The following is a 25,710-nucleotide window of genomic DNA, read 5'->3' on the forward strand; positions in this document are numbered from 1 at the left end:
TGACAGAGCGAGACCCTGTCTCTAACATGAAAACATGGAAATGCTACTATGCACACTGATGCACAAGCTTTTGTGCGGACACACGTTCCTGGTTTTCTTGGGCATGTATGTAGGAAGGGAACTGCTGGCTTCTGTAGTGACTGTCTCACTTGCTGAGGAGCACCAGGCTGCTTGCAGAGCTGCGGCATGTTCATTCCCACCAGTAGCGTGTGAAGGTTCAGTCTGACATCTTTGATGATTACTGGTGACATTCTTTTTTTTTTGAGACGGAGTTTCGCTCTTGTTACCCAGGCTGGAGTGCAACGGCACGATCTCGGCTCACCGCAACCTCCGCCTCCTGGGTTCAGGCAATTCTCCTGCCTCAGCCTCCTGAGTAGCTGGGATTACAGGCATGTGCCACCGTGCCCAGCTAATTTTTTGTATTTTTAGTAGAGACGGGGTTTCACCATGTTGACCAGGATGGTCTCTATCTCTTGACCTCGTGATCCACCCACCTCGGCCTCCCAAAGTGCTGGGATTACAGGTGTGAGCCACCGCACCCGGCCTCTTTTTTTTTCTTTTTTGAGATGGAGTCTCACTCTGTCGCCCAGGCTGGAGTGCAATGGTGCGATCTCAGCTTACCACAAGCAATTCTCCTGCCTCAGCTTACCAAGTAGCTCAGACTATAGGCGCACGCCACCAGACTCGGCTAATTTTGTATTTTTAGTAGAGATGGGGTTTCTCCATGTTGGTCAGGCTGGTCTTAAACTCCCAACCTCAGGTGATCTGCCCACCTCGGGCTCCCAAAGTGCTGGGATTACAGGCGTGAGCCCCCATGCCCGGCCTGGTGACCCTCTTTCAAGCAATGGCCTGTTGGTAGTAACAAGTCAATTAACCACGAGAGACTGACTGCATGTCAAAAATAATGACACCAGAGAACCCAGCAGGTGTCTGAGGAGAGCGTTTATTTCAAGCTACCCATGGGACAAAGACTCCCAGGCTTCCCGGGTGCCTCAGGGCGGGCCACTGTCCCGGTGGCATCCTCACTTCCAGCGGCCTCCAACGCGGCCCTTCCCTGCCCCCTTCCGGCTGTAGAAGAAGAAGGTGCTATCAGGAAGGAGGGGCCGCCCCAGTCTCTGAGATGCGCCCCAGGCCCTCAATTCAAGAAGCCCGTCCCCCAAAATATTGGCCCCCACCCACACAGAGGAAGCAGTGAGTGAAACAACTGTCGTCTCTTTCGGATTCTGTGACTGGGGGGCAGTGTCAGGAGGCCAAAGGCCTCACTGACATGTGAGAGCTGGTAGTTGGGGGTGAGCGCGGGATGTTGAGAGGGGAGCTGATGCATGTATGAGTCGGGAGCCAGGGTCCCGGGAGGAAGGGTGGGGCAATCAGGGCAGCAAGGGCCGGAGTGAAAGAGACAGGACACCGGACAGGAGGAGAAGGCAGGGGAAGAGGAGGAAGGAAGGAGGAGACCACTGGAGAAACAGAGATTCAGAGAAGACTCCCTTGAGCTCAGCACTGCGGACATCTGGGCCGGGTCGTTCTCTGCTGTGTGGGGCCCTGTGTCGGGCATTGTAGGATGCCCAGCAGCACCCTGAGCAGAATCCCCTGCATTCCAGATGCCTATGGCCCCTCTCCTGCTGCAGAACTAAATGTCTCCCGATGCTGCCCAGTGTCCTCCAGGAACGAGACTGCCCCTCCCCTCCCCTCCCCTGCCACAGATTTAGAGGAACATAGAAAAAGGGGCTGGGCGCGCTGGCTCAGGATTACACCTGGAATCCCAGCACTCTGCGAGGCCAAGGAGGGCAGATCACCTGTGGTGAGGAGTTCGAGACCAGTTTGACCAACACAGGAAACCCCGTCTCTACTAAACAAACACAAAACTTAGCTGGGCATGGTGGCACATGCCTGTAACCCCAGCTACTCAGAAGGCTGAGGCAGGAGAATCACTTGAACCCAGGAAGCGGAGGTTGCAGTGAGCTGAGATGGCGCCACTGCACTCCAGCCTGGGTGACAGAGCGAGACTCCGTCACAAAAAAAAAAGATAAAGGGACTGAGACCTGGGATTCCGAGAGCAGGGAGAGGAGGACGAAGAGAAAGGGGCAGAAACCCAGAGGAGTAGGAGATGGAGCCCACAGAAGGAGAGAAAGAGTGGCCTGAGAGTCAGTGGGAGGGTAGGGTGTGGGGAGGGGGTGGGACAAGAGCAAGGGCCTCAGACAGGGTCACACTCACAACTTCTGGGCGTGGCTGATGCGGTTGTACAGCACGTTGATCTGCGGAGGCAGAAGGCAGATGCTGGGATGGCCATTGGGGACGTGGGAACGGGCCACCCACCCCACCTGGAACATGCTGGTCCCTCCCAGCCCAGCCCTGCCCTCCCTCCCTGCAGAGCTGGGTCCCACCTCATATTTCTGCTGCTTCAGCTTTGCCATCAGGTCGAACTTCTCAGACTCCAGCTGGTGGATCCAGTTTGACAGCTCCTGGGCTTTCTCCCTGGCAGGACAAGAGCGCTGTGATTCAGGGAGCCAGGCAGGCCAGGCCCGAGGCCCAGGGACAGAGGGGAACTTGGGCCCAGAGAGGTTGTGGGAACCACACAAAGCCACACAGCAAGTCTGTGAGTTCAGCGTTGCTGGCACCATTTTGTTAATATTTGAAGCCAAAAGTTTTAAAATCTACTTTCTCCATAACTGAGCTAGAGCTCTCACCTTTCCCAAGGGGAGAGAAGGGCTCTCAGAAGTCTGAGCCCAGGCTCGGCGGCTCACGCCTGTGACCCCAGCACTTTGAGAGGCAGAGGCGAGCAGACTGCTTGAGCCCAGGAGTTCAAGACCAGCCTGGGCAACATAGAGACACACCATCTCTTCTAAAAATGAAAAAGCATTAGCCAGGCATGGTGGCATTTGCCTGTGGTCCCGGCTACTTGGGAGGCTGCGGCAGAAGGAACCTGGGAGGTCAAAGCTTCAGTGAGCTGTGATTGTACAACTGCATTTCTGCCTGGGCTTCAGCTCAAGATGAAAGATAGGACAGGAAAGGAAAAAGGGGAGGGACGGGAGGGGAGAGGGGAGGGGAAAGGAAGAGAAGAGCCAGCCCAGGCTGTGCAGTTAGAAAGCCCTGGTTCAAATCCCAGTGGTGCTATTCTCTGGTTTATGAATATGTCAAGTGACATAATCCTACTTCATTCTCAAGAAAATACAGAAATAAAACTGTGGGAGAGGTGGCCGGTTGCCTACCTGCTATCCCTTCTCCCTTTCTTCTAGAAATAGAGTCTCGTGCAGTAGGCTGAGTTGAAAAACTACTTTTCCCAATCTGCCTTGCAGGTAGGGTGGCTGGTGGGACGAAAGTAGGTCACTGGGTGGGGCTTCCAAAAAAGACTGTGGCTCTTCTCTTGCATCTTATTTCTGCTGCCTGGATCATAAATGTGATGGCTGGAGCTCTGGCAACTATGCTGGACTGTAAGTAATTTTGAGGGTGGAAAGATTGGGCTAAAAGAAATGGAGCAGCCCGGGTGCGGTGGCTCACGCCTATAGTCCCAGCACTTGGGAGGCCGAGGTGGGTGGATCACGAGGTCAAGAGATCGAGACCATCCTGGTCAACATGGTGAAACCCCGTCTCTACTAAAAATACAAAAATTAGCTGGGCATGGTGGCGCGTGCCTGTAATCCCAGCTACTCAGGAGGCTGAGGCAGGAGAATTGCCTGAACCCAGGAGGCGGAGGTTGCGGTGAGCTGAGATCGCACCATTGCACTCCAGCCTGGGTAACAAGAGCGAAACTCCGTCTCAAAAAAAATAAATAAATAAAATGGAGCAGAAAAACACGAGTCTGGGTCTCTGATTCTGCAGAACTGCCACATCACCCCAGACTAAAACCCACCTTCAGAGTTCCCTCTTTTCTTCTTTTTTTTGTTTCTTTCTTTTGTTTTAGATAGGGTCTCGATTTGTCACCAGGCTGGAATGCAGTGACACAGTCTCAGCTCATTGCAGCTTCAACCTCTCAGGCTCTAGTGGTTAGTGACCCTCCCCTCCCACCTCAGCCTTCTTTTTTTTTTTTGAGATGGAGTTTCACTCTTGTTGCCCAGGCTGGAGTGCAATGGCGCAATCTTGGCTCACTGCATTTCACTCTTGTTGCCCAGGCTGGAGTGCAATGGCGCAATCTTGGCTCACTGCATTTCACTCTTGTTGCCCAGGCTGGAGTGCAATGGCGCAATCTTGGCTCACTGCAGTTTCACTCTTGTTGCCCAGGCTGGAGTGCAATGGCGCAATCTTGGCTCACTGCATTTCACTCTTGTTGCCCAGGCTGGAGTGCAATGGCGCAATCTTGGCTCACTGCAGTTTCACTCTTGTTGCCCAGGCTGGAGTGCAATGGCGCAATCTTGGCTCACTGCAATCTCCAGCTCCCGGGTTCAGGCGATTCTCCTGTCTCAGCCTCCAAGTAGCTGGGATTACAAGCGCATGCCACCACGCCCGGCTAATTTTTGTATTCTTAGTAGAGACGGGGTTTCATCTTATTGGTCAGGCTGCTCTTGAACTCCTGACCTCAGGTGATCCACCTGCCTCAGCCTTCCAAAGTGCTGGGACTGTAGGCGTGAGCCACCGCGCCCGGCCCTCGGTGTATTTTATTTAAAAATATTTACAGCGCCTCATATACCTCTAGTTTCTTTTATCTAATGAAGAAAACTTAGGTAACTTGAGATACTCAAAAAATATTATTGGACCCAAATTATGAGTATGTGGCCACCTATGATCCCAGCACTTTGGGAGTCCGCAGTAGGCGGATCACCTGAGGTCAGCAGTTCAAGACTAGCCTGGCCAACATGATAAAACCCCCATCTCTACTAAAAATACAAAAAGAAAATTAGGCAGGTTCGATTATTTAACCTCTCTGTGCCAGGTGTAATGCAGCTCTCTGCCTCAGCCTCCAAGTAGCTGGGACTACAAGCGCCTGCCACCACGCCTGGCTAATTTTTTTTTTTTTTTTGAGAGAGTCTTACTCTGTTGCGCAGGCTGGAGTGCAGTGGTGTGATCTCAGCTCACTGCCACCTCTGCCTCCCAGGTTCTTGTGATTCTCCTGCCTCAGCCTCCCGAGTAGCTGGGATTACAAGCGCATGCCACCATGCCTATTTATTTATTTATTTATTTATTTTTAGTAGAGATGGGGCTTCACCATGTTGGCCAGGCTGGTCTCAAACTCCTGATCTCAAGTGATCTGCCAGTCTCAGCCTCCCAAAGTGCTGGGATTACAGGCGTGAGCCACCACGCCAGGCAGTCAACATTTTACATGCATCATGTGCACAGAAAGGAGGCCCCACAGCCCCTGCAAAGGGCTTCCAGGAGCCAGCTGTGCACACCTTTTCCCCCCTCCACACTCAGTATCCTCACATGGAGAGTTTGAAATGAGGAAGGTGGAAGTGTTTACACCATGGGAATGGGCAAGTGCTGCATCTAGACTCTTTGCCCTCTGGAGAGCAGCTGTTAAACATTTATCTTCAAGCCACTTTACAGCACAGTAGCAAAGAGTATGGGCTATTGCACCGGATTGCCTGGGTTCAAATCCCAGCTCTTCCACTTGCTAGCTGAGCAACCCTGGAAGAGTTACTTGACCCCTCTGTGCCTCGGGTTCCTCACGATTCACACAGGATAAGAATAGTATCTACATCCCAGAGCTGTAAACCTTCCGTAGGAAGCCGATGCTGTCATTATTATTTGTTTAAGGATGGGGTCTCACTATATTGCCCAGGCTGGTCTCCGACTCCTGGCCTCAACAGTCCTCCCATCTTAGCCTCCCAAAGTGATGGAATTATAGGCATGAGCCACCACGCCCAGCCTGTGCTTATTATCACTGTCTCACTGCCCTTTCACAGTTCTATGATTGTATCCACATTGTGCCAAGGAGGGACGGGAGGCCCAGAGAAGTCAGGTAGCGTGCCTAAGATCACAAAGTAGCTGGCAGAGCTGGCACTGAGTCCCGGGCTGGTGCTTTCAGGGCAAGCTGTCACTGTGCCACCCTGGGGGGGCTGAAGATCAGCCTGCCGTCCTGTGGCTTATCTCCAGAGGCAGGCTATCTTGGCAACAGATGCGAGGGACTAAGCTGGAGAATTCTCACCCGCATTCCTGGCTTCAAAAGGCAGAGCCCATCCTGAGCTCCCAGACACGTCACAAAGTTAATAAAATCTCCTGAATTGTAAGGAGGGGAGTCAACTTGCTTGACTTCTCCGGTAACACCTGCCAGATGCCACAGGTCACAGCAGCCACAAAAAGTAGGTTCTCCAACAGTGACATGTTTCGCAGAGAAGGTAGAAGAGGCCCAGAGAGGGGAAGCCACTTGCCCAAAGTCACACAGCATTGGAGCTCAGACCCGGATCATCTGCCCACCCAGATCTGGGTTTGAACTCCTTTATCCCCGCATCTCATACCCAGGCCCCTGCCGCCCTCAGCCCCACCCAGCACCTACCGGAGCTGCTCCTCCCCCATGTAGTCGATGTCCAGAGGCTTCTTACGCTCAGAGAGAATCCTGAGCTTCATCTCCCGCCCCGTCTGCCGCTTACCACGCTTCTGTTCTGCCTGAGGGTTGGGGAGAGGGCACAATAAACTGGGGGTCACATCCCACAGACCACCCCCATGTCACGACCCACAGGTCTGCACCCCAGACCCTCCTCCCTTGGACCCAGGAGTCCAGACCCCCAGCCTTTTCTCCCTTAGACCCAGGAGTCCAGGCCACAGCCCCTCCTCCTTCAGACACAGGGGTCCAGGCCCCAGCCCCTCCTCCCTCAGACCCAGGAGTCCAGGACCCCAGCCCCTCCTCCCTCGGACCCAGGGGTCCAGGCCCCAGACCCTCCTCCCTCAGACTCAGGGGTCCAGGCCCAGTCCCTCCTCCCTCGGACCCAGGAGTCCAGGCCCCAGCCCCTCCTCCCTCGGACAAAGAAGACCAGACCTCAGCCCCTCCTCCCTCAGACCCAGAGTCCAGGCCCAGCCCCTCCTCCCTCAGACCCAGGGGTCCAGGCCCAGCCCTCCGCCCTCAGACCCAGAGTCCAGACCCAGCCCTCCGCCCTCAGAGCTTGGACTCAGGCTTCTGCGGCCGCGCTCACCTTGACCAGGTAGCCGCCGAAATGGGCCCCCATGTTGGACAGCACCTTCTTTTTCTTGGCGTCATCCTCTGCCCGCTTCTTGGCCTCTTCCTCTTCCTTCCTCATCTTCTCCTCCTGTGAAAAGAAGGGGTTAACCTCATGGGCTCCCCTCTATGACTGAGAGAGGAGGTCCCTGGTCTGGGAAGGAGGGGGGCTCAGTTCTGTGCTGAGTGGAGCTGGGGTACAGATCAGCAAGTCCAGTTCCTCAGAGGCCAGGGGAACCTCAGAACCAGCAGAAATGCAGGTTTCCCGTCCTGGCCCTGCCAGTCTCCCTGTGTGACACCTGCAAGTCCCTTCCCCTCTCTGCATCTCTTTTTTTCTTTTTTGAGATGGACTCTCGCTCTGTCACCCAGGCTGGAGTGCAGTGGTGCGATCTCAGCTCATTGTAAACTCGACCTCCCGGGTTCAAGCCATGCTCCCGCCTCAGCCTCCTGAGTAACTGGGATTACAGGCACCCGCCACCACGTCCAGCTAATTTTTGTATTTTTAGTAGAGGCAATATTTCATCATGTTGGTGAGGCTGGTCTCCAACTCCTGACCTTAAGTGATCTGTCCACCTCAGCCCCCCAAAGTGCTGGGATTGCAGGCATGAGACACTGTGCCCAGCCCCTCTCTGGGTCTTAATATCCTCCCGGAAAAAATGTAAATGAAGGAGGAGAAATGCCTGCTTTTTCTGCCTGCCTCCAGCCTGAAATAGCCAATAGTGAACTCTGCTGTGTGACCTCAGTGCAGACGCTCCACCTGTCTGGGCTGCGGTCCCCCTTAGTCTCAGGAGAGGAGAGTGTCTTTTTTCAGAGGGTCCAGGAAGGGAACTGGCGATGAGGCCAGGGACTGGGGAGATTAAAGAGGCTGCAGGCCTTGAGCCCGAGGAAGGGGTTTTAGAATACCCCAAGGCCTTACAACATTCGAGAAATTCTTCATTTGCATGCCCCGGAAACAGTGGCTTGTCCAGGCTGACCCCATCTCCTTGTGGCAAGGTGGACATGATGGGTTTTTTTCTTTTTTTTTTTGAGATGGAGTTTTGTAGGGGGCAAATCCCATAAGTGCCATGGCGAGGGTCTGAAGCCTCAGCCTGTTCTCATATAAATACCGATTAAGAATTAGAAATGTAGGCTCATAGTTATTCCTCTGTAATCACAGGTAATCTTATAGTTACTTATAATCACAAAGATATATACTTAACATAACCTTTAATTGTACTAATGACTATCGGGTTATGAAGCATGGAACTGTAGTGACATTGTGAACAAGGTGACCCTAAGGCTAGATGCCCTAAGCCTCTGTCACACCCGCATAAGGGCTGCTGGAGGGCGCCTCAGCTGTGCGGCAGCACCCGTGCTGGGAAAGGCCGCTGTTCAGCCAGCTAGGGAAGGAGACGTCCAAAATGGCTGAGATGTCTCCTTCCTGGGGAAGTCAGGAGAAAACCCCGCTTCTCCAAGCTCTGGCGGTGGGCCCGATGGTGTCAGGGAGGCCCGCAGACATCCGGGGGCTTAACAATCTCTGCGATTCTGTGCTTCAGCGGTCACGTTCCATGTCCACTCTCACGCTCTGCTTCTGCACCTGGTTTCTCTTTTTCTCAGAAGATAAGAATAATAGTAGCATAATCTTGGTGTCCTTGACATTTCTAACAAATATGTGAAGAGCGCTCACGCGTTAGGGTTTCTACTCGCCTGGCCTACTTGAAAGTCCTGGGCCCCCTGTCTTCAAGACCCTATCACCGACCACCAGTACCTCACCCGACCTTCCCTGCCCACTGCTTTGTACTCAGTAAAAGTCAGAGTGTCCAGGCGCTCGGTGCCACTGCAGGTCTCCACACTTCGGTTGGCAGCGGACCCCGAGCCCACAGTCTCTTTATCTCTGTCCGTGTCTTTTACTTCTACAGTTTCTCGTCTCGGCACCAGCAGGGAGGGGCTCCCAGAACCCTCCAGGGCTGGACCCTATAGAGTTTTACTCTTGTTGCCCAGGCAAAGTGCAATGGTAGATCTCAGCTCACTGCAGCCTCCACCTCCAGGATCAAACAATTCTCCTGCCTCTGCCACCTGAGTAGCTGGGATTACAGGCATGTGCCATCACGCCCACCTAATTTTGTATTTTTTTTTTCTTTGAGGAGTCTTGCTCTATTGCCCAGCCTCGAGTGCAATGGCACTATCTCAGTTCACTGCAACCTCCACCTCCTGGGTTCAAGCAATTCTCCTGCCTCAGCCTCCCAAGTAGCTGGGACTACAGGTGCACATCACCATGCTTGGCTAATATTTTGTATTTTTAGTAGAGACGGAGTTTCACCATGTTGGCCAGGCTGGTCTCGAACTCCTGACCTGGTGTGATCCACGCGCCTCGGCCTCCCAAAGTGCTGGGATTACAGGTGTGAGCCACCGCGCCTGGCCAACACGATGGCTTTTTGCACACTCAGCACTCCATACCTGAATTCCTTCCTAGAGTCTCCGCCTGTCGCTCAGGCTGCAGTGCAGCAGGCATGAGCCACTTTGCCCAACCTGTTTCCTCTCACTGCTATAATTTGCAAACTTAGTGGCATAAAACAATGCAAGTTTGTTACCTTACAGTCCTACAGATCAGAAGTCTGAAATTGGTCCCAATGGGCTGAAATCAAGTTGTGAACAGAACCAATGTCCTCTGGAGGTTCTAGGGGAGAATTCCTTCCCTTCCCTTTTCCAGCTCCTATAGGCTGCTGCCTGGATGTCTTGGCTTATGGACCTTCCTCGATCCTCAGGGGTAGCCTCACAGCATCTTCAACTCTCTCACTCTGACTCTCTGGCCTTCCCCTTATAAGGACTGTTGTGATGATACTGCCGCTCCCCACAGACAATCCAGGACAATCTTCCCATCTCAAGATCCTTAACCACATCTGCACAATCTCCTTCACAGCTGGGTGTCAGGCAGGCAGCATATGCCTGTAATCCCAGCACTTTGAAAGGCCAAGGGGGTAAATCACCTGAGGTCAGGAGTTCGAGACCAGCCTGGCCAACATGGTGAAACCCCGTCTCTTCTAAAAATACAAAAATTAGCCACACATGGTGGCGGTGCCTGTAGTACTAGCTACGCAGGAGGCTGAGGCAGGGGAATCACTTGAACCAGGAGATGGAGGTTGCAGGGAGCCAAGATCACACCATTGCACTCCAGTCTTGGTGACAGAGCGATACTATCTGAAAAAAAAAAAAAAAAAGGGAAGAAAAAGAAAATCCAGGAGAATCCAGGCCAGGTGCGGTGGCTCATGCCTGTAATCCCAGCACTTTGGGAGGCCAAGGCAGGTGGACTCCTTGAGTTTAAGAGCTGAAGACCAGCCTGGACAACATGGTGAAATGCTGTCTCTACAAAAAAAAGTAAAAAAAAAAAAAACTAGACAGGCAAAGTGGCGCGTGCCTGCGGTCCTAGCGACTCTGGAGGCTGAGGTGGGAGGATTGTTTGAGCCCGGGAGGTCCCAGTTGTAGTGAGCTAGGACCATGGCACTGCACTTCAGCCTGGGTGACAGAACGAGACCCTGTCTCCAAATAAATAAATAATATAAATAAATGATCATAATAATACAATGGGGCATCCAGCTGAAGAAGTAACATTTGGGCTCCCAGGCCCGGGGAGGCCAGCTTAGCCTGAGGCCAGGGGAGGCACCCACCGCCAGCTTAGCCTGACGTTCGCGTTCCTTCTCAGTTCTGAAGCGCTGTTGCTCCGCCCTCTCCGACCGGCGCCGCTCCTGGGAAATGGAGAAGAGTAAGGGGGTGCAGGCACGTCTCCCCAAGTCATCCCTCCCCAGAGTAGGCTAAGAGTGGAGATAAACAGGTTGGAGTGTGGCCACCGGCTTGGGTAAATTCCCAAAAGCCTCAGGCTCAGTTCTGTACTAGAAGGAAAATGATTCTCGGCCTCTCCCAAGATTCGAGGGATCCCCAGGGAGTGAGGAAGGGTGGCGGGAACCCGGACGCTCCACTCACAATGCGCTCTTTCAAGGCGATCAGCTCCTCTTCCTCCTTCTTCCGCTGCTCGAAATGCACGTCGATGAGCGTCTGCAGCTCCAGCAGGTCTTTCTCCATGCGCTTGCGGTGGATGTCCTGCAGGACACACAGGGAGCCGGTCCTGGGAGACCTGGAGAGAGCAGCAGCCTCCCAGCGCCTCCCCGACGCTGGATGAACTGGACCGTTTCCCAGGACAGTGTCCAGCAGGTGGCAGCAACGCCACGTGTTTTGACACTAGTCAGCTCTTCCAAGGACAGGACAGGCTTCCAAAAGAAGGGAGTGGGTACCAATGCCGTTTTTTTTTTTTTTTTCAGATGGAGTTTTGCTCCCGTCACCCAGGCTGGAGTGCAGTGGCACAATCTGGGGTCGCTGCAACCTCCACCTCCCAAGTTCAAGTGATTCTCCTGCCTCAGCCTCTCGAGTAGTTGGGATTACAGGCATGGACCACCACACCCGGCTAATTTTTGTATTTTTAGTAGAGATGGGATCTCACCACATGGACCAGGCTGGTCTCGAACTCCTGACCTCAAGTGATCCACCCACCTCTGCCTACCAACGTGCTGGGATCACAGGCGTGAGGCACCGCACCCACACGGCACCTTTTCATGATTGGCACAAAGGCCCCTGAAGGACTAGCAACTGCACCTGGGAGGGGTCTCTGTCACTTACATCAAAGTCCACGCGCTCCCCTTCTGGGATCTTTGGTGGGATCAAAGGAGGCACCACGGGGCGGCTGAGTGGACAGAAACAGAGAGACCATGAGTAGCCCAACCTCCGCAAGCCACCTCCCACCTCCAGGATGCGACGTCCAGTGAGGCAGCCGCCAGCCCCTCGACGCTCCTGAATGTGGCGGGTGCCAGCCGAGACGGGCTGTCAGTGAAACACAAAAGAAGGCAAAATTTCTCACCAATCACGTTTTATATTGATTATATGTTCAAACGATAAAAATGTATATAACAGGTTGAAAAAAATGTGCTATGAAAGTTATTTTTTTCTGTTTTACACTTTTAAAAAGGTGGCTAGAATTTTTTATTATTTTTTTTGAGACGGAGTTTCACTTTTGTTACCCAGACTGGAGTGCAATGGCACGATCTCGGCTCACCGCAACCTCTGCCTCCCGGCTTCAAGCAATTCTCCTGCCTCAGCCTCCCAAGTAGCTGGGACTACAGGTGTCCACCACCATGCCCAGCTAATTTTTGTATTTTCAGTAGACAGGGTTTTACCACGTTGCCTAGGCTGGCCTCAATTCCTGGGCTCAAGTGATCTGTCTGACTCAGCCTCCCAAATTGCTGGGATTACAGGTATGAGCCATCACGCCAGGATGCCAGGCCCCCCACCCCACCTTTTGTTTTTAAGATCTCATTGTCACCCAGGCACAATCACAGCTCACTGCAACCTCTGCCTCCTGGGCTCAAGTAATCTTCCCACCTCAGCCTCCCAAGTCATTAGGACTACAGGTGCATGCCACCATAGCAGGCTAATTTTTAATTTTTTTTTGTAGAGATAGTGTTTCACTGTTGTCCAGGCTGGGCTTGAACTCCTGAGCTCAAGTGATCCTCCTGCCTTAGCCTCCCAGAGTGCTGGGACTACAGGTGTGGGCCACCACACCCTGCCTTTAGTAAGCCATTTTAGGTGACATATATGGCTTGCCATCCATTTGTATTAGGTGGTGCTGCTCTGAAGCTCAGCTCTGATTTCCTGCCATTCCCTTGGAATTCTCTTTTCTGGGTTTCTGAGACAGCAAAGAGCAATTCCAAGATGAAGAGGACAGGACAAGGGGAGGGAGGAGGTGAGGACAATCCCCAAGGGTCTCTGGGCTGTGGAGTCAATGCACAGTGGGACTGCCACCACCAGCTTGGAGAGGTTGATGTGCTCCTTTGGTGCATCATGTGTGGGAATAAAATACCCAGTACTATACTTCACAGGAACAAATACAGGCTCGCCTCCCACCCCTCCAGCTGGTCCATCCCTACCTCCTGGCCCCCACCCCCACCCCCATGAGCTGCCAATGAGCTTTCCTTTTCTCTCTCTCTCTCTTTTTTTTTTTTTTTTTTTTTTTTTTGACAGGGAGTTTCGCTCTTGTTGTCCAAGCTGGAGTGCAATGGCGCGATCTCAGCTCACGGCAACCTCCGCCTCCTGGGTTCAGGCAATTCTCCTGCCTCAGCCTCCTGAGTATCTGGGATTACAGGCACGTGCCAGCATGCCCAGCTAACTTTTTGTGTTTTCAGTAGAAACCAAGTTTCACCACATTAGCCAGGCTGGTCTCAAATTCCTGACCTCACGTGATCCACCTGCCGTGGCCTCCCAAAGAGCTGGGAATACAGGCGTGAGCACTGAGCCCGGCCCCATTCTCCTGTTTTCATTTATTTTTCAGAGACAGCGTCTTGCTCTGTTGCCCAGGGCTGGAGTACAGTGGTGTAATCATAGCTCACTGCAGTCTCCAAATCCTGGGCTCAAACAATCCTTCCTCAGCCTCCTGAGTAGCTGGAATCAAGTGTGTGCCACCGTGGCCGGCTAATTTTTAAAACTTTTTGTAGAGATGTTGGGGGGGGTTCTCATTTTGTTGTTTAGGCTCGTCTTGAACTCCTAGCCTCGAGCGATCCTCCCACCTGCCACTGCGCAGGCAGAGGGCACAGTGCAAAGGCTCGGGGGTATGAAAGCACAACACTGACATGCTGTCGTCTGTCAGTGGGGAAGGGAGAAGCTGGAGAGGTCTGCTGGGGCCAGATGGGGAAGGCTTTGAATGCCAGGCTGGTTGCCTTGACTTCATCTTAAGGGCAGTGGGGAGTTGAGGAAAGATGCTGAGCACAGAAGGGGCGGGGTTAGCTCTGGTGTTAGAAGGATCTCTCTGGAGTCATGGAGGACCAGCCACAAGCTGGAGGCAGGGAGGCCAGGGAGGAGACTGGGGTGGTGGTAGAGGCTCAAGGGGTAGAGGGACCACTGGGTGGAAAGGAGGAAAGAGACTGGCCGGGCATGGTGGCTTGTGCCTATAATCCCAGCACTCTGGGAGGCCGAGGTGGGAGGATCGCTTCAGGTTAGGAGTTCGAGACCAGCCTGGGCAACACAGCAAAATCTCATCTCTACAAAAAGAAAAATAAATAGGCAGGTGCGGTGGCACATGCCTGTGGTCCCAGCTACTTGGGAGGCTGAGATGCGAGGACTGCTTGAGCCCGAGACATCCAGCAGTGAGCCAGAGTTGGGTCACTGCACTCCAGCCTGGGTAACAGAGTGGAGACCCTGTCCCTAAAAAGAGAGGAAGAAGTAGTAGAGGAGTAAGAGGAGGAGGAGGAAAAGGAGGAGGAGGAAGAGGAGGAGGAGGAGGAGAAAGAGGAGGAGGAGGAGGAAGAGGAAGATGAGGAGGAGGAAGAGGAAGATGAGGAGGAGGAAGAGGAAGATGAGGAGGAGGAAGAGGAAGATGAGGAGGAGGAAGAGGAAGATGAGGAGGAGGAAGAGGAAGATGAGGAGGAGGAAGAGGAAGATGAGGAGGAGGAAGAGGAAGATGAGGAGGAGGAAGAGGAGGAGGAAGAAAAGGAGAAAGAGGAAGATGAGGAGGAGGAAGAGGAGGAGGAGGAGAAGGAGGAGGAGGAGGAAGAGGACAATGAGGAAGAGGAGGAGGAAGAAGAGGAGGAGAAAGAGGAGGAGGAGAAAGAGGGGAGGAGGAGGATGAGAAAGAGGAAGAGGAGGAGAAAGAGGAGGAGGAGAAAGGGGAGGAGGAAGAGGAGGATGAGGAAGAGGAGGAGGAAGAGGAGGAGAAAGAGAAAGAGGGGAGGAAGAGGAGGAGAAGGAGGAGGAAGAGGAGGAGGAGGAGAAAGAGGGGGAGGAGAAAGGGGAGGAGGATGAGGAAGAGGAGGAGGAGAAAGAGGAGGAGGAGGAGAAAGAGGAGAGGAGGAAGAGGAGGAGGAGTATGAGGAACAGGAGTATGAGGAACAGGAAGAGGATGAGGAACAGGAGGAGGAGGAGGAAGAGGAGGAGGAGGGGAAAGAGGAGGAGGAGAAAGAGGAGAAGGAGGAGGAAGAGGAGGAGAAGAGGAGGAGGAGGGGAAAGAGGAGGAGGAGAAAGAGGAGGAGGAGGAGGAAGAGGAGGAGAAGAGGAGGAGGAGGAAGAGGAGGAGGAGGAAGAGGAGGAGGAGGAAGAGGAGGAGGGGAAAGAGGAAGAGGAGGAGGAGGAAGAGGAGGAGGAGGAAGAGGAGGAGGAGGAAGAGGAGGAGGAGGAAGAGGAGGAGGAGAAAGAGGAGGAGGAGAAAGAGGAGGAGGAGGAAGAGGAGGAGGGGAAAGAGGAGGAGGAGGAAGAGGAGGAGGAGGAGAAAGAGAAGGAGGAGAAAGAGGGGAGGAGGAACAGGAGGAAGAAGAGGAGGAGGAGAAAGAGGAGGAGGAGAAAGTGGAGGAGGAGGAAGAGAAGGAGGAGGAGGAAGAGGAGGAGGAGGAAGAAGAGGAGGAGGAAGAAGAGGAGGAGGAGAAAGATGAGGAGGAAGAGGAGGAGGAGGATGAGGAAATGAGGAGGAAGAGGAGGAGGAGGAAGAGGAGCAGGAGGAGAAAGAGGGGAGGAGGAAGAGGAGGAGGAGGAAGAGGAGGAGGAGGAGGAGGAGGAGGAGGGGAAAGAGGAAGAGGAGGAGGAGGAGAGGAGGAGGAGAAAGAGGAGGAGGAGGAAGAGGAGGAGGGGAAAGAGGAGGAGGAGGAGGAGGAAGAGGAGGAGGAGAAAGAGAAGGAGGAGAAAGAGGGGAGGAGGAACAGGAGGAAGAAGAGGAGGAGGAGAAAGTGGAGGAGGAGGAAGAGAAGGAGGAGGAGGAAGAGGAGGAGGAGGAAGAGGAGGAGGAGGAAGAAGAGGAGGAGGAGAAAGATGAGGAGGAGGAGAAAGATGAGGAGGAGGAGGAAGAGGATGAGGAAATGAGGAGGAAGAGGAGGAGGAGGAAGAGGAGCAGGAGGAAGAGAAGCAGGAGGAGAAAGAGGGGAGGAGGAAGAGGAGGAGGAGGAAGAGGAAGAGGAGAAAGAGGAAGAGGTGGAAGAGGAAGAGGAGGAGGAAGAGGAGGAGGAGGAAGAGGAGGAGGAGGAAGAAGAGGAAGAGGGAGAGACGAGGAGGAAGAGGAGGAGGAGGAAGAAGAGGAAGAGGAGAGAGACGAGGAGGAAGAGGAGGAGGAGGATGAGAAAGAGGAGGAGGATGAGGAAATGAGGAGGAAGAGGAGGAGGAGGAAGAGGAAGAGGAGAAAGAGGAAGAGGAGGAAGAGGAAGAGGAGGAGGAGGAAGAGGAGGAGGAAGAGGTGGAGGAGGAGGAAAAGGAGGAGGAGGAAGAGGAGGAGGAGGAGAAAGAGGAGGAGGAGGAAAAGGTGGAGGAGGAAGAGGAGGAGGAGGAAGAGGAAGAGGAGGAGGAAGAGGAAGAAGAGGAGGAAGAGGAGGAGGAGGAAGAAGAGGAGGAAGAGGAGAAAGGAGGAGGAAGAGGAAGAGGAGGAGAAAGAGTAGGAGGAGGATGAGGAAGAGGAAGAGGAGGAAGAGGGGGAAGGGGAAGAGAAAGGAGGAGGAGGGAGTAGCGGGGAGAGGGTAAGGGGGAGGAGAAATGTTGACTGCTGTCTCAATCTCCTCCCTCCATCTCTGCCTTTCTGGAACCCTATTCTGGGGGTAAAGGGAATATTTAGAAAGATGCATGATTGGAGACCCCCACCCTGTAGAATCTCACCTTGGTTTGGGGCGCTCCTCTTCTGTTGGTGGTGGAGGACACAAAGAGATAATTAGTGAGAGTTTAGAGGGAAGGGGCTAGGCCTGACACCCTGGGGAGGGACCCCAAGCCTCGGCCCCCAGGAGCCCAAGGCTCTGGAGTCCAGTTCTGGAGGAGGGGTATGGGGAGAAGAAAAGAGGGAAGGAAAGCCAGGGTGGCTGTGAAGGATGAAGAGGGTCACACGCATCAGATATACATTCAGAACTGGTGTGGGGTCTCCCCCACCCCTGCTGTCTGCACACCCAGGAGTGAAAACTCCCAGACCCTTCTCTACTTATATGGCCAGAGCTCCTGCCCTCCTCCATTGGGACCCAGTAGTGCGGCGGGGCCCAACCTCTCCTTTCATTCAGTGACCCCAGAGCTCTCTCCCCAGCTCGAGTCCCTCCCCCACGGCCCCCACCCCACCCTACATCTTGGGGACCCTGATTCCCAGCGCTAGCCTCCTCTGCGGTCCTAAATTCCAAGCCCCAACCTTTGAATGTATATGGGAGAGAAAATGACAGACAGGGTTGGAGGCGAAGATGAGGGGGGACGGGGTGGTGCCTCTCCGCAAACATCCAACCCTTCTATAAAGATTCACCCAGACTGGGGAAGAAGGCTTGGGTGTCGGTCCCTTTAAGAAGGAAGGGAAAGGGTTAAAGCCACTGCGGGGCCATTTCCCTTCCCGGCCCCGAGAGGGCGCAGAGGCTCTCAGGGGCTTAAAGGACCGGGCCTGGGGGCGGGCAGGGGGAGGGAAGGCAGTCGGGGGATTGGGGTCCGAGGATATCGGGGGTTCCCCCGGGCCCCCGACATCGGCCTCGGGAAGCGAAGCAGCCGCGGTTACCTGGCTCTGCCGCTGGCTCCGGCTCCTCCGGGGCTGGGGAGGGGCGGGAAGAGCAGCGAGGGTTTGGGGAGCGAGCGGGGAGCGGCCACGCCCGGGCGCGGGGGGAGAGAGGGAGACACCGGAGAGGCGGTTAGAGGCCGGGGAGCCGAGGCCGTGGGGAGGAGGCCCGCCCCTCCCGCCCCCCTCCCCCCCGCCCCCCCTCCCCCTCGCCCCCCCGCCCCCCCTCCCCCCGCCCCCTCCGCCGCGCCACGCCCCCTCCGCCCCTCCCCGCCCCCTCCGCCGCGCCACGCCCCCTCCGCCGCGCCACGCCCCCTCCGCCGCGCCACGCCCCCTCCGCCCCTCCCCGCCCCCTCCGCCGCGCCACGCCCCCTCCGCCCCTCCCCGCCCCCTCCGCCGCGCCACGCCCCCTCCGCCCCTCCCCGCCCCCTCCGCCGCGCCACGCCCCCTCCGCCCCTCCCCGCCCCCTCCGCCGCGCCACGCCCCCTCCGCCGCGCCACGCCCCCTCCGCCGCGCCACGCCCCCTCCGCCCCTCCCCGCCCCCTCCGCCGCGCCACGCCCCCTCCGCCGCGCCACGCCCCCTCCGCAGCGTCACGCCACGCCCCAGCTCCAGACCCGCGGGGTCCGGGACCTCACCTTCCTCCTCCTCCTCCGCAGCCTCCTCTGGAGATGGGGGCACAGAAGAGAAGGCGTTAGGAGCTCGGGAGGGACGCGGGGACTAGCCTGAGACCGCGGTTCCAGTCCCAGCAGGACCTGGGTCCCCCGGCCTCGGCCGCGAGGCGCACATTCCCCCTGGCGGTGCGGGGAGTGCCTGGGGGACGCTCCAGACCCGAGGGGCGGGTGGGCGGGCGGCCCGGAGCTCAGTCGCCCCCTTCCGGCCACGGCGCCGCAGCCATGCCTCCCGTCCCAGGAGCTCCTGTGGGGCTCTCCGTCCCAGGGGCCGGCCCGTCCCACTCACCTTCCGGCTGCTCCCTGCGGACGGGTGTGGGGAGAGGGGAGGGAGGGGAGAGTCAGACCCGGGCTGGGGGCGCCTCTCCAGCACTGCACGCCCCACCCGCGCCCAGCGCCGCACTCACTCCTCATATTCCTGCTCCTCGGTGTCCGACATCCTGCTGCCACCTAAGAGAGAAGAGCCTGGTGGGGTGGGAGCCCAAGGAGGGGGCGGCCTGGACTCCTGGGTCTGAGGGAGGAGGGGCTGCGGCCTGGACTCCTGGGTCTGAGGGGGGAGGCGCTGGGGGCCTGGACTCCTGGGTCTGAGGGAGGAGGGGCTGGGGTCTGGACACCTGGGTCCGAGGGAGGAGGGGCTGCGGCCTGGACTCCTGCGTCTGAGGGAGGAGGGGCTGGGGTCTGGACCCCTGGGTCCGAGGGAGGAGGGACTGGGGTCTGCACTCCTGGGTCCGAGGAGGGAGAGGCTGGAGTCTGCACTCCTGGGTCTGAGGGGGGAGAGGCTGGGGTCTGGACTCCTGGGTCCGAGGGAGGAGGCGCTGAGGGTCTGGACTCCTGGGTCTGAGGGAGGAGGGGCTGGGGTCTGGACTCCTGGGTCCGAGGGAGGAGGGGCTGGGGTCTGGATTCCTGGGTCCGAGGGAGGAGGGGCTGGGGTCTGGACCCCTGGGTCCCAGGGAGGAGGCGCTGAGGGTCTGGACTCCTGGGTCCGAGGGAGGAGGGACTGGGGTCTGGACTCCTGGGTCCGAGGGAGGAGGAGCTGGGCTCTGGATTCCTGGGTCCGAGGGAGGAGGGGCTGGGGTCTGCACTCCTGGGTCTGAGGGAGGAGGGGCTGCGGCCTGGACTCCTGGGTCCGAGGGAGGAGGGGCTGGGATCTGCACTCCTGGGTCCGAGTGGGGAGGGGCTGGGGTCTGCACTCCTGGCTCCGAGGCGGGAGAGGCTGGGGTCTGCACTCCTGGGTCCGAGGGGGGAGAGGCTGGGGTCTGCACTCCTGGCTCCGAGGCGGGAGAGGCTGGGGTCTGCACTCCTGGGTCCGAGGCGGGAGAGGCTGGGGTCTGCACTCCTGGGTCCGAGGGGGAGGGGCTGGGGTCTGCACTCCTGGGTCCGAGGGGGAGGGGCTGGGGTCTGCACTCCTGGGTCCGAGGCGGGAGAGGCTGGGGTCTGCACTCCTGGGTCCGAGGGGGGAGGGGCTGGGGTCTGCACTCCTGGGTCCGAGGGGGGAGGGGCTGGGGTCTGGACTCCTGGGTCCGAGGCGGGAGGGGCTGGGGTCTGGACTCCTGGCTCCGAGGGGGGAGGGGCTGGGGTCTGCACTCCTGGGTCCGAAGGGGGAGAGGCTGGGGTCTGCACTCCTGGGTCCGAGGCGGGAGAGGCTGGGGTCTGCACTCCTGGGTCCGAGGGGGAGGGGCTGGGGTCTGCACTCCTGGGTCCGAGGGGGAGGGGCTGGGGTCTGCACTCCTGGGTCCGAGGCGGGAGAGGCTGGGGTCTGCACTCCTGGGTCCGAGGGGGGAGGGGCTGGGGTCTGCACTCCTGGGTCCGAGGGGGGAGGGGCTGGGGTCTGGACTCCTGGGTCCGAGGCGGGAGGGGCTGGGGTCTGGACTCCTGGCTCCGAGGGGGGAGGGGCTGGGGTCTGCACTCCTGGGTCCGAGGCGGGAGAGGCTGGGGTCTGGACTCCTGGGTCCGAGGGGGGAGGGGCTGGAGTCTGCACTCCTGGGTCCGAAGGGGGAGAGGCTGGGGTCTGCACTCCTGGGTCCGAGGCGGGAGAGGCTGGGGTCTGCACTCCTGGGTCCGAGGGGGGAGGGGCTGGGGTCTGCACTCCTGGCTCCGAGGCGGGAGAGGCCGGGGTCTGGACTCCTGGCTGTCTCAGGAGGACAGGCCCTGGTAGGTGTGGTCTGAGGCACAGCCCGGAGGCTGCAGACCCTGCCCCCCTCAGCACAGCTGTTCTCTTTTGTCTTATGACAAGCCCATGGGAACCTGATCCAGCTGGGATTAGGAGGAGGCATTTGAGAAGGGACAGTGGCCTGAAGACAATAGCTGCCCCACCCCCAGGAGCTATTTTGGGGGGATGTCGTAGATGGTGAAACAGAGGACATTTCCTAAGAAGGGATTTGAGGAAGGGGGGCTTCTGGGAGAGCTGGTCACCTGCATCCCTCTCCCACCCACCCCTCCCGCTGGCTGCTTTCCTCCCCACCTGTCTCCCCTTTCACCTTCCCATACATCACACGGGGCGGGGGGGTTGGGGCAGCGCCCAAAGGGCACCTTCTGTCCACAGACCTCACTCTGACCCCTACATTCTTAGACCCCGAAGTCTTCAAGACATCCTAGGCCACAGGGTGCCCATCCCCAAATCCCAATACCCATGGATTCTGAGACCTGGATTTTTGGTGCCTGTGTTTCTGAGACCACAAGTCCTCACAGCTCCAGATTCTGACAGCCCATTTCCTGATGGTCCACATATGGGCCAGGACATCCTAAGACCTCCTAAATTCTGAAGCCTCGAGAATATGAGACCCCCCCAAAACCTTGATACCCAAACTCGGAGGCCCAAATGATGACGCCCCAGATAATGACACTCCAGGTGGTGATGGTTTCTATCCTAAACCTCAGATTCTGAGGCTTCCACTCCTAAAACCCCAGATTCTGAGACCCCGCCCCAATTCCTGATACCCTCAGAGTCTGAGCCCCAAATCCTGATACCCAGACTGTTTGACCTCCAAGTCCAGATGTCCCTGACTTCTGAGCTTTCCCCCAAGACCCCCAGAACCCCAAGATCTAGGTGGTTTTATTCTGGGACACCCAAGTCCTGGCAGCCCCAGACTAGGATCTCTGTAACCCACAAATCCTAATATTTTCCCCTCTATCCCAAGTCCCCCTAAAGTCCGAGCCTCTCAAGTTCCGAGACCTCCAGTTGTATTCCCCATGTACCTCTGCATGATTTCTCCACACCCCACATCTTCCCCACCTGCCTCCTGCCCCCTCTCCCAAGGACACCGTCCGTGGAGATCACAGGGCCCAGCAGAGCCCCTTACCTATACCTAGGCTGCGTCTGAGATCCTGTGAATCTTGTGGCTGAGCCTCACCACGGGCACTGAAGCTCCAGGGGTTTTATAGCTGGAGGCTGGGCCCCGCCCCGAGGGGAGAGGGAGGAGGAGAGAATTCCTTTGCTCAAACACAAGTCTGGGAGCTCAGAGACAGCCCTGCTGTTCCTCTCGTTTTTCAAACTAAGGGTCCAAATGCCTCCGTGGGCTCCTCCCCAACCCCATCAGCGGGGCCCTGGAGCCCTGCTCCCACCCCCAGCCCCAGGCCCCCACGGTGCTCCAGCTACCTCCCTTATAGCTGCCTCCCTGCATTTGATGTCCCAACGTCCAGCACACAGTAGGTCCTTGGAGAACCTACTAATGACAAAAAGGCTATAAGGAATGTTTCCAGTTTTCCTCTCTGTTCCCTCTTTCTGGACCCGTTTCTGTGGTCTCTGTGGCTCTCCATCTGTGTATCTCTATATGTCTGTCTCTGCTGCTTAGTCTCCCCCTGTGTCTGTCCATCTTTCTGTCTCCCCACCCCCACCCCTTTGTCTGCCACCAGGATTCCATACTTGTGACAACAGGCACTAAAGCCAGGAAGCAGGTGTTGGGGGGAGGGGAGGGGAGGATGGGGTGTCAATTAGGGTGGAAACCTACCCTCTCTCCCCCCGTCCATCTGACACTGATCTTTTTTGGCATCCCCCTCCCTCTTCCCAGCCAAGCCACGACCTTGAACTCCAGGTTCAACCAGCCCTGGAGAGCAGACTTCCTCACCCTTCACGCCTCTCAGTGTCTGTCTCCTGTGGTATCAGTCTTTGTGTGTTTCTATGCATTTTCTGGGGTCCCTCGCTGGCTCTCTGTCTTGGGCTGTCTCTGAATCTGTCTCTTTCCGTGACCCTCAGTGTGTTTCTTGGCAAATGTCTCCAGGTGGTTTTGTCTCTGCATGTCTGCCCCTCTCTGCGTTTGTGTCTGTGGGGGCTCACAGTCTCTCTGTGCATTTCTGTCCACCTGAGACCCCATATCTGTGTGGGTAACCCCTTTCTGGGCACCAAGGAAGGAGAGCTAAGCAGACCCCCGGCACGATTAGTGCCTGAAGAATATCTTACTGCTCACTCCTCACTTATTTCCTTTTATATATAATCTCTTCATAGATAATCATGCCTTAGTTTGTAGTTGGAGGAATGTCTAGAGCAGACACACTGCAGAGCATGAACTAGGGAAAAACAGCCACACCAGGACAAGAATCAATGACCCAGGCGGTAGAGCCCCTGCCTGAAAGGGCAAGCGCTACGTGGCAGGTCTGCCCAGGTGGCAGCGTTCGGGTATGGTAATGACACCCGCTGTATGGCAGGCTTGCAGCAAGAGTCACTCCTCCTGAAAGGGAGTTGTAGTATCTTGTGCAGAGTTCTTGTGGAAAGCTGGCCTCAGGCTGGCAATCCCTCCAACGTCCGAGGGCTTAAAACCCATCCATATAATCACGCCTAGGTGGCTGTACAGCCTGTCAGCGCTCTCGCCACTGTGCTGGCTCGGAGCATCCTCCTATAAAAATTCTTAGAAGTAGGGCCGGGCGCGGTGGCTCAAGCCTGTAATCCCAGCACTTTGGGAGGCCGAGGCGGGTGGATCACGAGGTCAGCAGATCGGGACCATCCTGGTCAACATGGTGAAACCCCGTCTCTACTAAAAAAATACAAAAAATTAGCTGGGCACGGTGGTGCGTGCCTGTAATCCCAGCTACTCGGGAGGCTGAGGCAGGAGAATTGCCTGAACCCAGGAGGCGGAGGTTGCGGTGAGCCGAGATTGCGCCATTGCACTCCAGCCTGGGTAACAAGAGCGAAACTCCGTCTCAAAAAAAAAAAAAAAAAATTCTTAGAAGTAGCCTGCCCTTAGATAAGAGACGTTGCACACTGCACCCTCCTTGTCTTGGTGACCTAATGGGGGTGGACCGTTTGCTTATTGCGCATGTGAGGTCACTATCCTTAAGATGGCCTCACTCACTACCCCGCCTCCCGCATCTTGTACCTAATAAATACAGATGTGCCTGGACACTCGGGGCCTCGCCTGACTCCGCCCCTGAGCCCAGCTGCCTTTACCCAGACCTTTGGTGTCCTGTCTCCTTATTCCTCGGATCCAGCCCCTTGGCACAGCGATAGGGGGCATCCCACGACCCTAGTAGGGCTGGACCCTACATTTCTCTACATTTCTGTCTCTTCGGCTCTGGGTTCACGTCTCTACCTTTCTGGGTCTCTCCATGTCTCCCTTAGTGCCCGCAGTTCTCTCTCTGGCTCTCCATTTCCGTCTCTTACAGGGTCTCCATGTCTCTGCACCTTGCTGTGCGTATACCTTCGTCTCTCTTTTCTCCCTTCTTTGCACTTCCTTCTATGCCCCTGCGGTTTCTTCCCCCTCTCTTTGGGTCTCTGTCTGGCTCCTTCTCTGTGCTCCTAACTCAGTCTCAGTTGCCGCTATGTCTCTCTGCCTGTTTCTCTGTGTGTGTCTCTCTTTGAGCTTTAGACTTGACATCTCTATGCACTCCACAAGGGCCAAAGTAGCTGTGACAAGAAAGGTCAGAAGCTGATGGAATGAACTATTTGTGGCAATAAGATTCCAAATTATAAACAAGAGCTAAGGCCATTCCAGGCAAGGGTTAAGTCACGCATTCCCACTCTTTTTTTTTTTTTTTTTTTGAGATGGAGTTTCGTTCTTGTTACCCAGGCTGGAGTGCAATGGCGCGATCTCGGCTCACCACAACCTCCGCCTCCTGGGTTCAGGCAATTCTCCTGCCTCAGCCTCCTGAGTAGCTGGGATTACAGGCACACACCACCATGCCCAGCTAATTTTTTGTATTTTTAGTAGAGATGGGGTTTCACCATGTTGACCAGGATGGTCTCGATCTCTTGACCTCGTGATCCACCCACCTTGCCCTCCCAAAGAACTATGTTCTAATTGCCACAAGGCTTTCCCTCTTTCTAGCAACTAAACAAGCCCTCAAGATAAGCAGTATTACAATTGCAGCCATGCAATGCCAGATGCTAACTAACTGAACCCCTGTTCCACAAGGCATAACCGCAGCATCCATTGAACAAGAGACCGATTTCAGTAACTTTTTCCCAATAAGAGGCCATGGACCATGGACTCGTTCTGTTGACAGAGGCTGTGTGCTGAGTACCTTCATGTCCCTGCTTCATGTTTTGACATGAATACATTCAGTGTCATGCACTGAAATGTTAAGCCTCCACTGCAAAGTGAGTATGGGATGCATGTAAAATGCCTGTTTACGGCCGGGCCAAGCAGCTCATGCCTGTAATCCCAGCACTTTGGGAGGCCAACAGGGGCAGATCATGAGGTCAGGAGTTCGAGACTAGCTTGGCCAACATGGCGAAACCCCGTCTTTACTAAGAATACAAAACTTAGCCAGGCATGGTGGTGCACACCTGTAATCCCAGCTACTGGGGAGGCTGAGGCAGGAGAATGGCTTGAATTCAGGAGGCAGAGGTTGCAGTGTTCCGAGACTGTGCCACTGCACTCCAGGCTGGGTGACAGAGCAAGACTCCGTCTCAAAAAAAAAAAAAAAAACATGTTTGCTTGTCACACATATATGTGTCCACCCATCCATGAATATTCATAGCTCCTTCTAAAACCAGTTGAATACATGTACTTAGCCAACCCTACTCAGCATAAATTCCCACCTTGCCCTTTCCTCGCTTAAAGCACCTGCTTTTTGTTTTTGGCACGAGGCCATGATTCTAGCCTGCAGGTTGTGATCCGCTTCTTAAGAAGCAAAGCTCTTGCCGAGTGCGGTGGCTCATGCCTGTAATCCCAGCACTTTGGGAGGCCAAAACAGGTGGATCACAAGGTTAGGGGGTCAAGACCAGCCTGACTAAGATGGTAAAACCTCGTCTCTACTGAACACACATAAAAATTAGCTGGGAACAGTGCGGGCACCTGTAGTTCCAGTTACTCGGGAGGCTGAGGCAGGAGAATTGCTTGAACCTAGGAGGTAGAGGTTGCAGTGAGCCAAGATTGTGCCATTGCACACTCCAGCCTGGGCAACAGAGTGAGGCTCCATCTCAAAAAAAAAAAAAAAAAAGCCCAAAGCTCTCTTTTCCAAATTCATGATCCCTGGGATTCTCTTCCATAACAGAGCCAAGAGTGCTCCATGTGGGAGACTC

The 25,710-nt window shown here is 55.8% G+C and overlaps 1 protein-coding gene across 8 annotated transcripts; it reads right to left on the reverse strand.

Annotated features, from left to right (window-relative positions):
* Nucleotides 1-927: 927 nt before the first annotated feature.
* Nucleotides 928-21,605, reverse strand: TNNT1 (troponin T1, slow skeletal type). Of its 8 annotated transcripts, none has more exons than XM_054249303.2 (14): nucleotides 21,560-21,605; nucleotides 18,662-18,704; nucleotides 18,544-18,557; nucleotides 18,222-18,248; nucleotides 17,589-17,621; nucleotides 16,727-16,748; nucleotides 11,729-11,792; nucleotides 11,039-11,155; nucleotides 10,726-10,803; nucleotides 7,059-7,172; nucleotides 6,425-6,534; nucleotides 2,382-2,472; nucleotides 2,212-2,252; nucleotides 928-1,068 (listed from the first exon to the last, which is right to left on the reverse strand). In XM_054249303.2, exons 2-14 carry the CDS (start codon nucleotides 18,691-18,693, stop codon nucleotides 1,023-1,025), a joined length of 789 nt encoding a protein of 262 aa, XP_054105278.1. In that variant the 5' UTR covers nucleotides 18,694-18,704; nucleotides 21,560-21,605; the 3' UTR covers nucleotides 928-1,022. The 8 variants fall into 8 exon arrangements, with proteins under 8 accessions (XP_054105278.1, XP_054105280.1, XP_078217030.1 ...); XM_054249305.2 differs by having other exon boundaries at nucleotides 21,554-21,605; XM_078360904.1 differs by lacking the exon at nucleotides 18,544-18,557.
* Between the last annotated feature and the right edge of the window lie 4,105 nt (nucleotides 21,606-25,710).

The sequence above is a fragment of the Callithrix jacchus genome, chromosome 22, assembly GCF_049354715.1.
Source record: "Callithrix jacchus isolate 240 chromosome 22, calJac240_pri, whole genome shotgun sequence".
NCBI classification, from domain to species: Eukaryota; Metazoa; Chordata; class Mammalia; order Primates; family Cebidae; genus Callithrix; species Callithrix jacchus.

Bases quoted from the DNA above. Each gene is read 5' to 3' on its own strand.
- TNNT1 (XM_054249303.2), bottom strand. From the start codon at position 18,693: ATGTCGGACACCGAGGAGCAGGAATATGAGGA. The intron at 7,173-10,725 runs GTGGGTGCCTCC...TTCTTTTCACAG, and splicing joins AACGTCAGGCTAAGCTGGCG to GAGGAGAAGATGAGGAAGGA. The intron at 1,069-2,211 runs GTGAGTGTGACC...CTTCTTCTACAG, and splicing joins ATCAGCCACGCCCAGAAGTT to CCGGAAGGGGGCAGGGAAGG.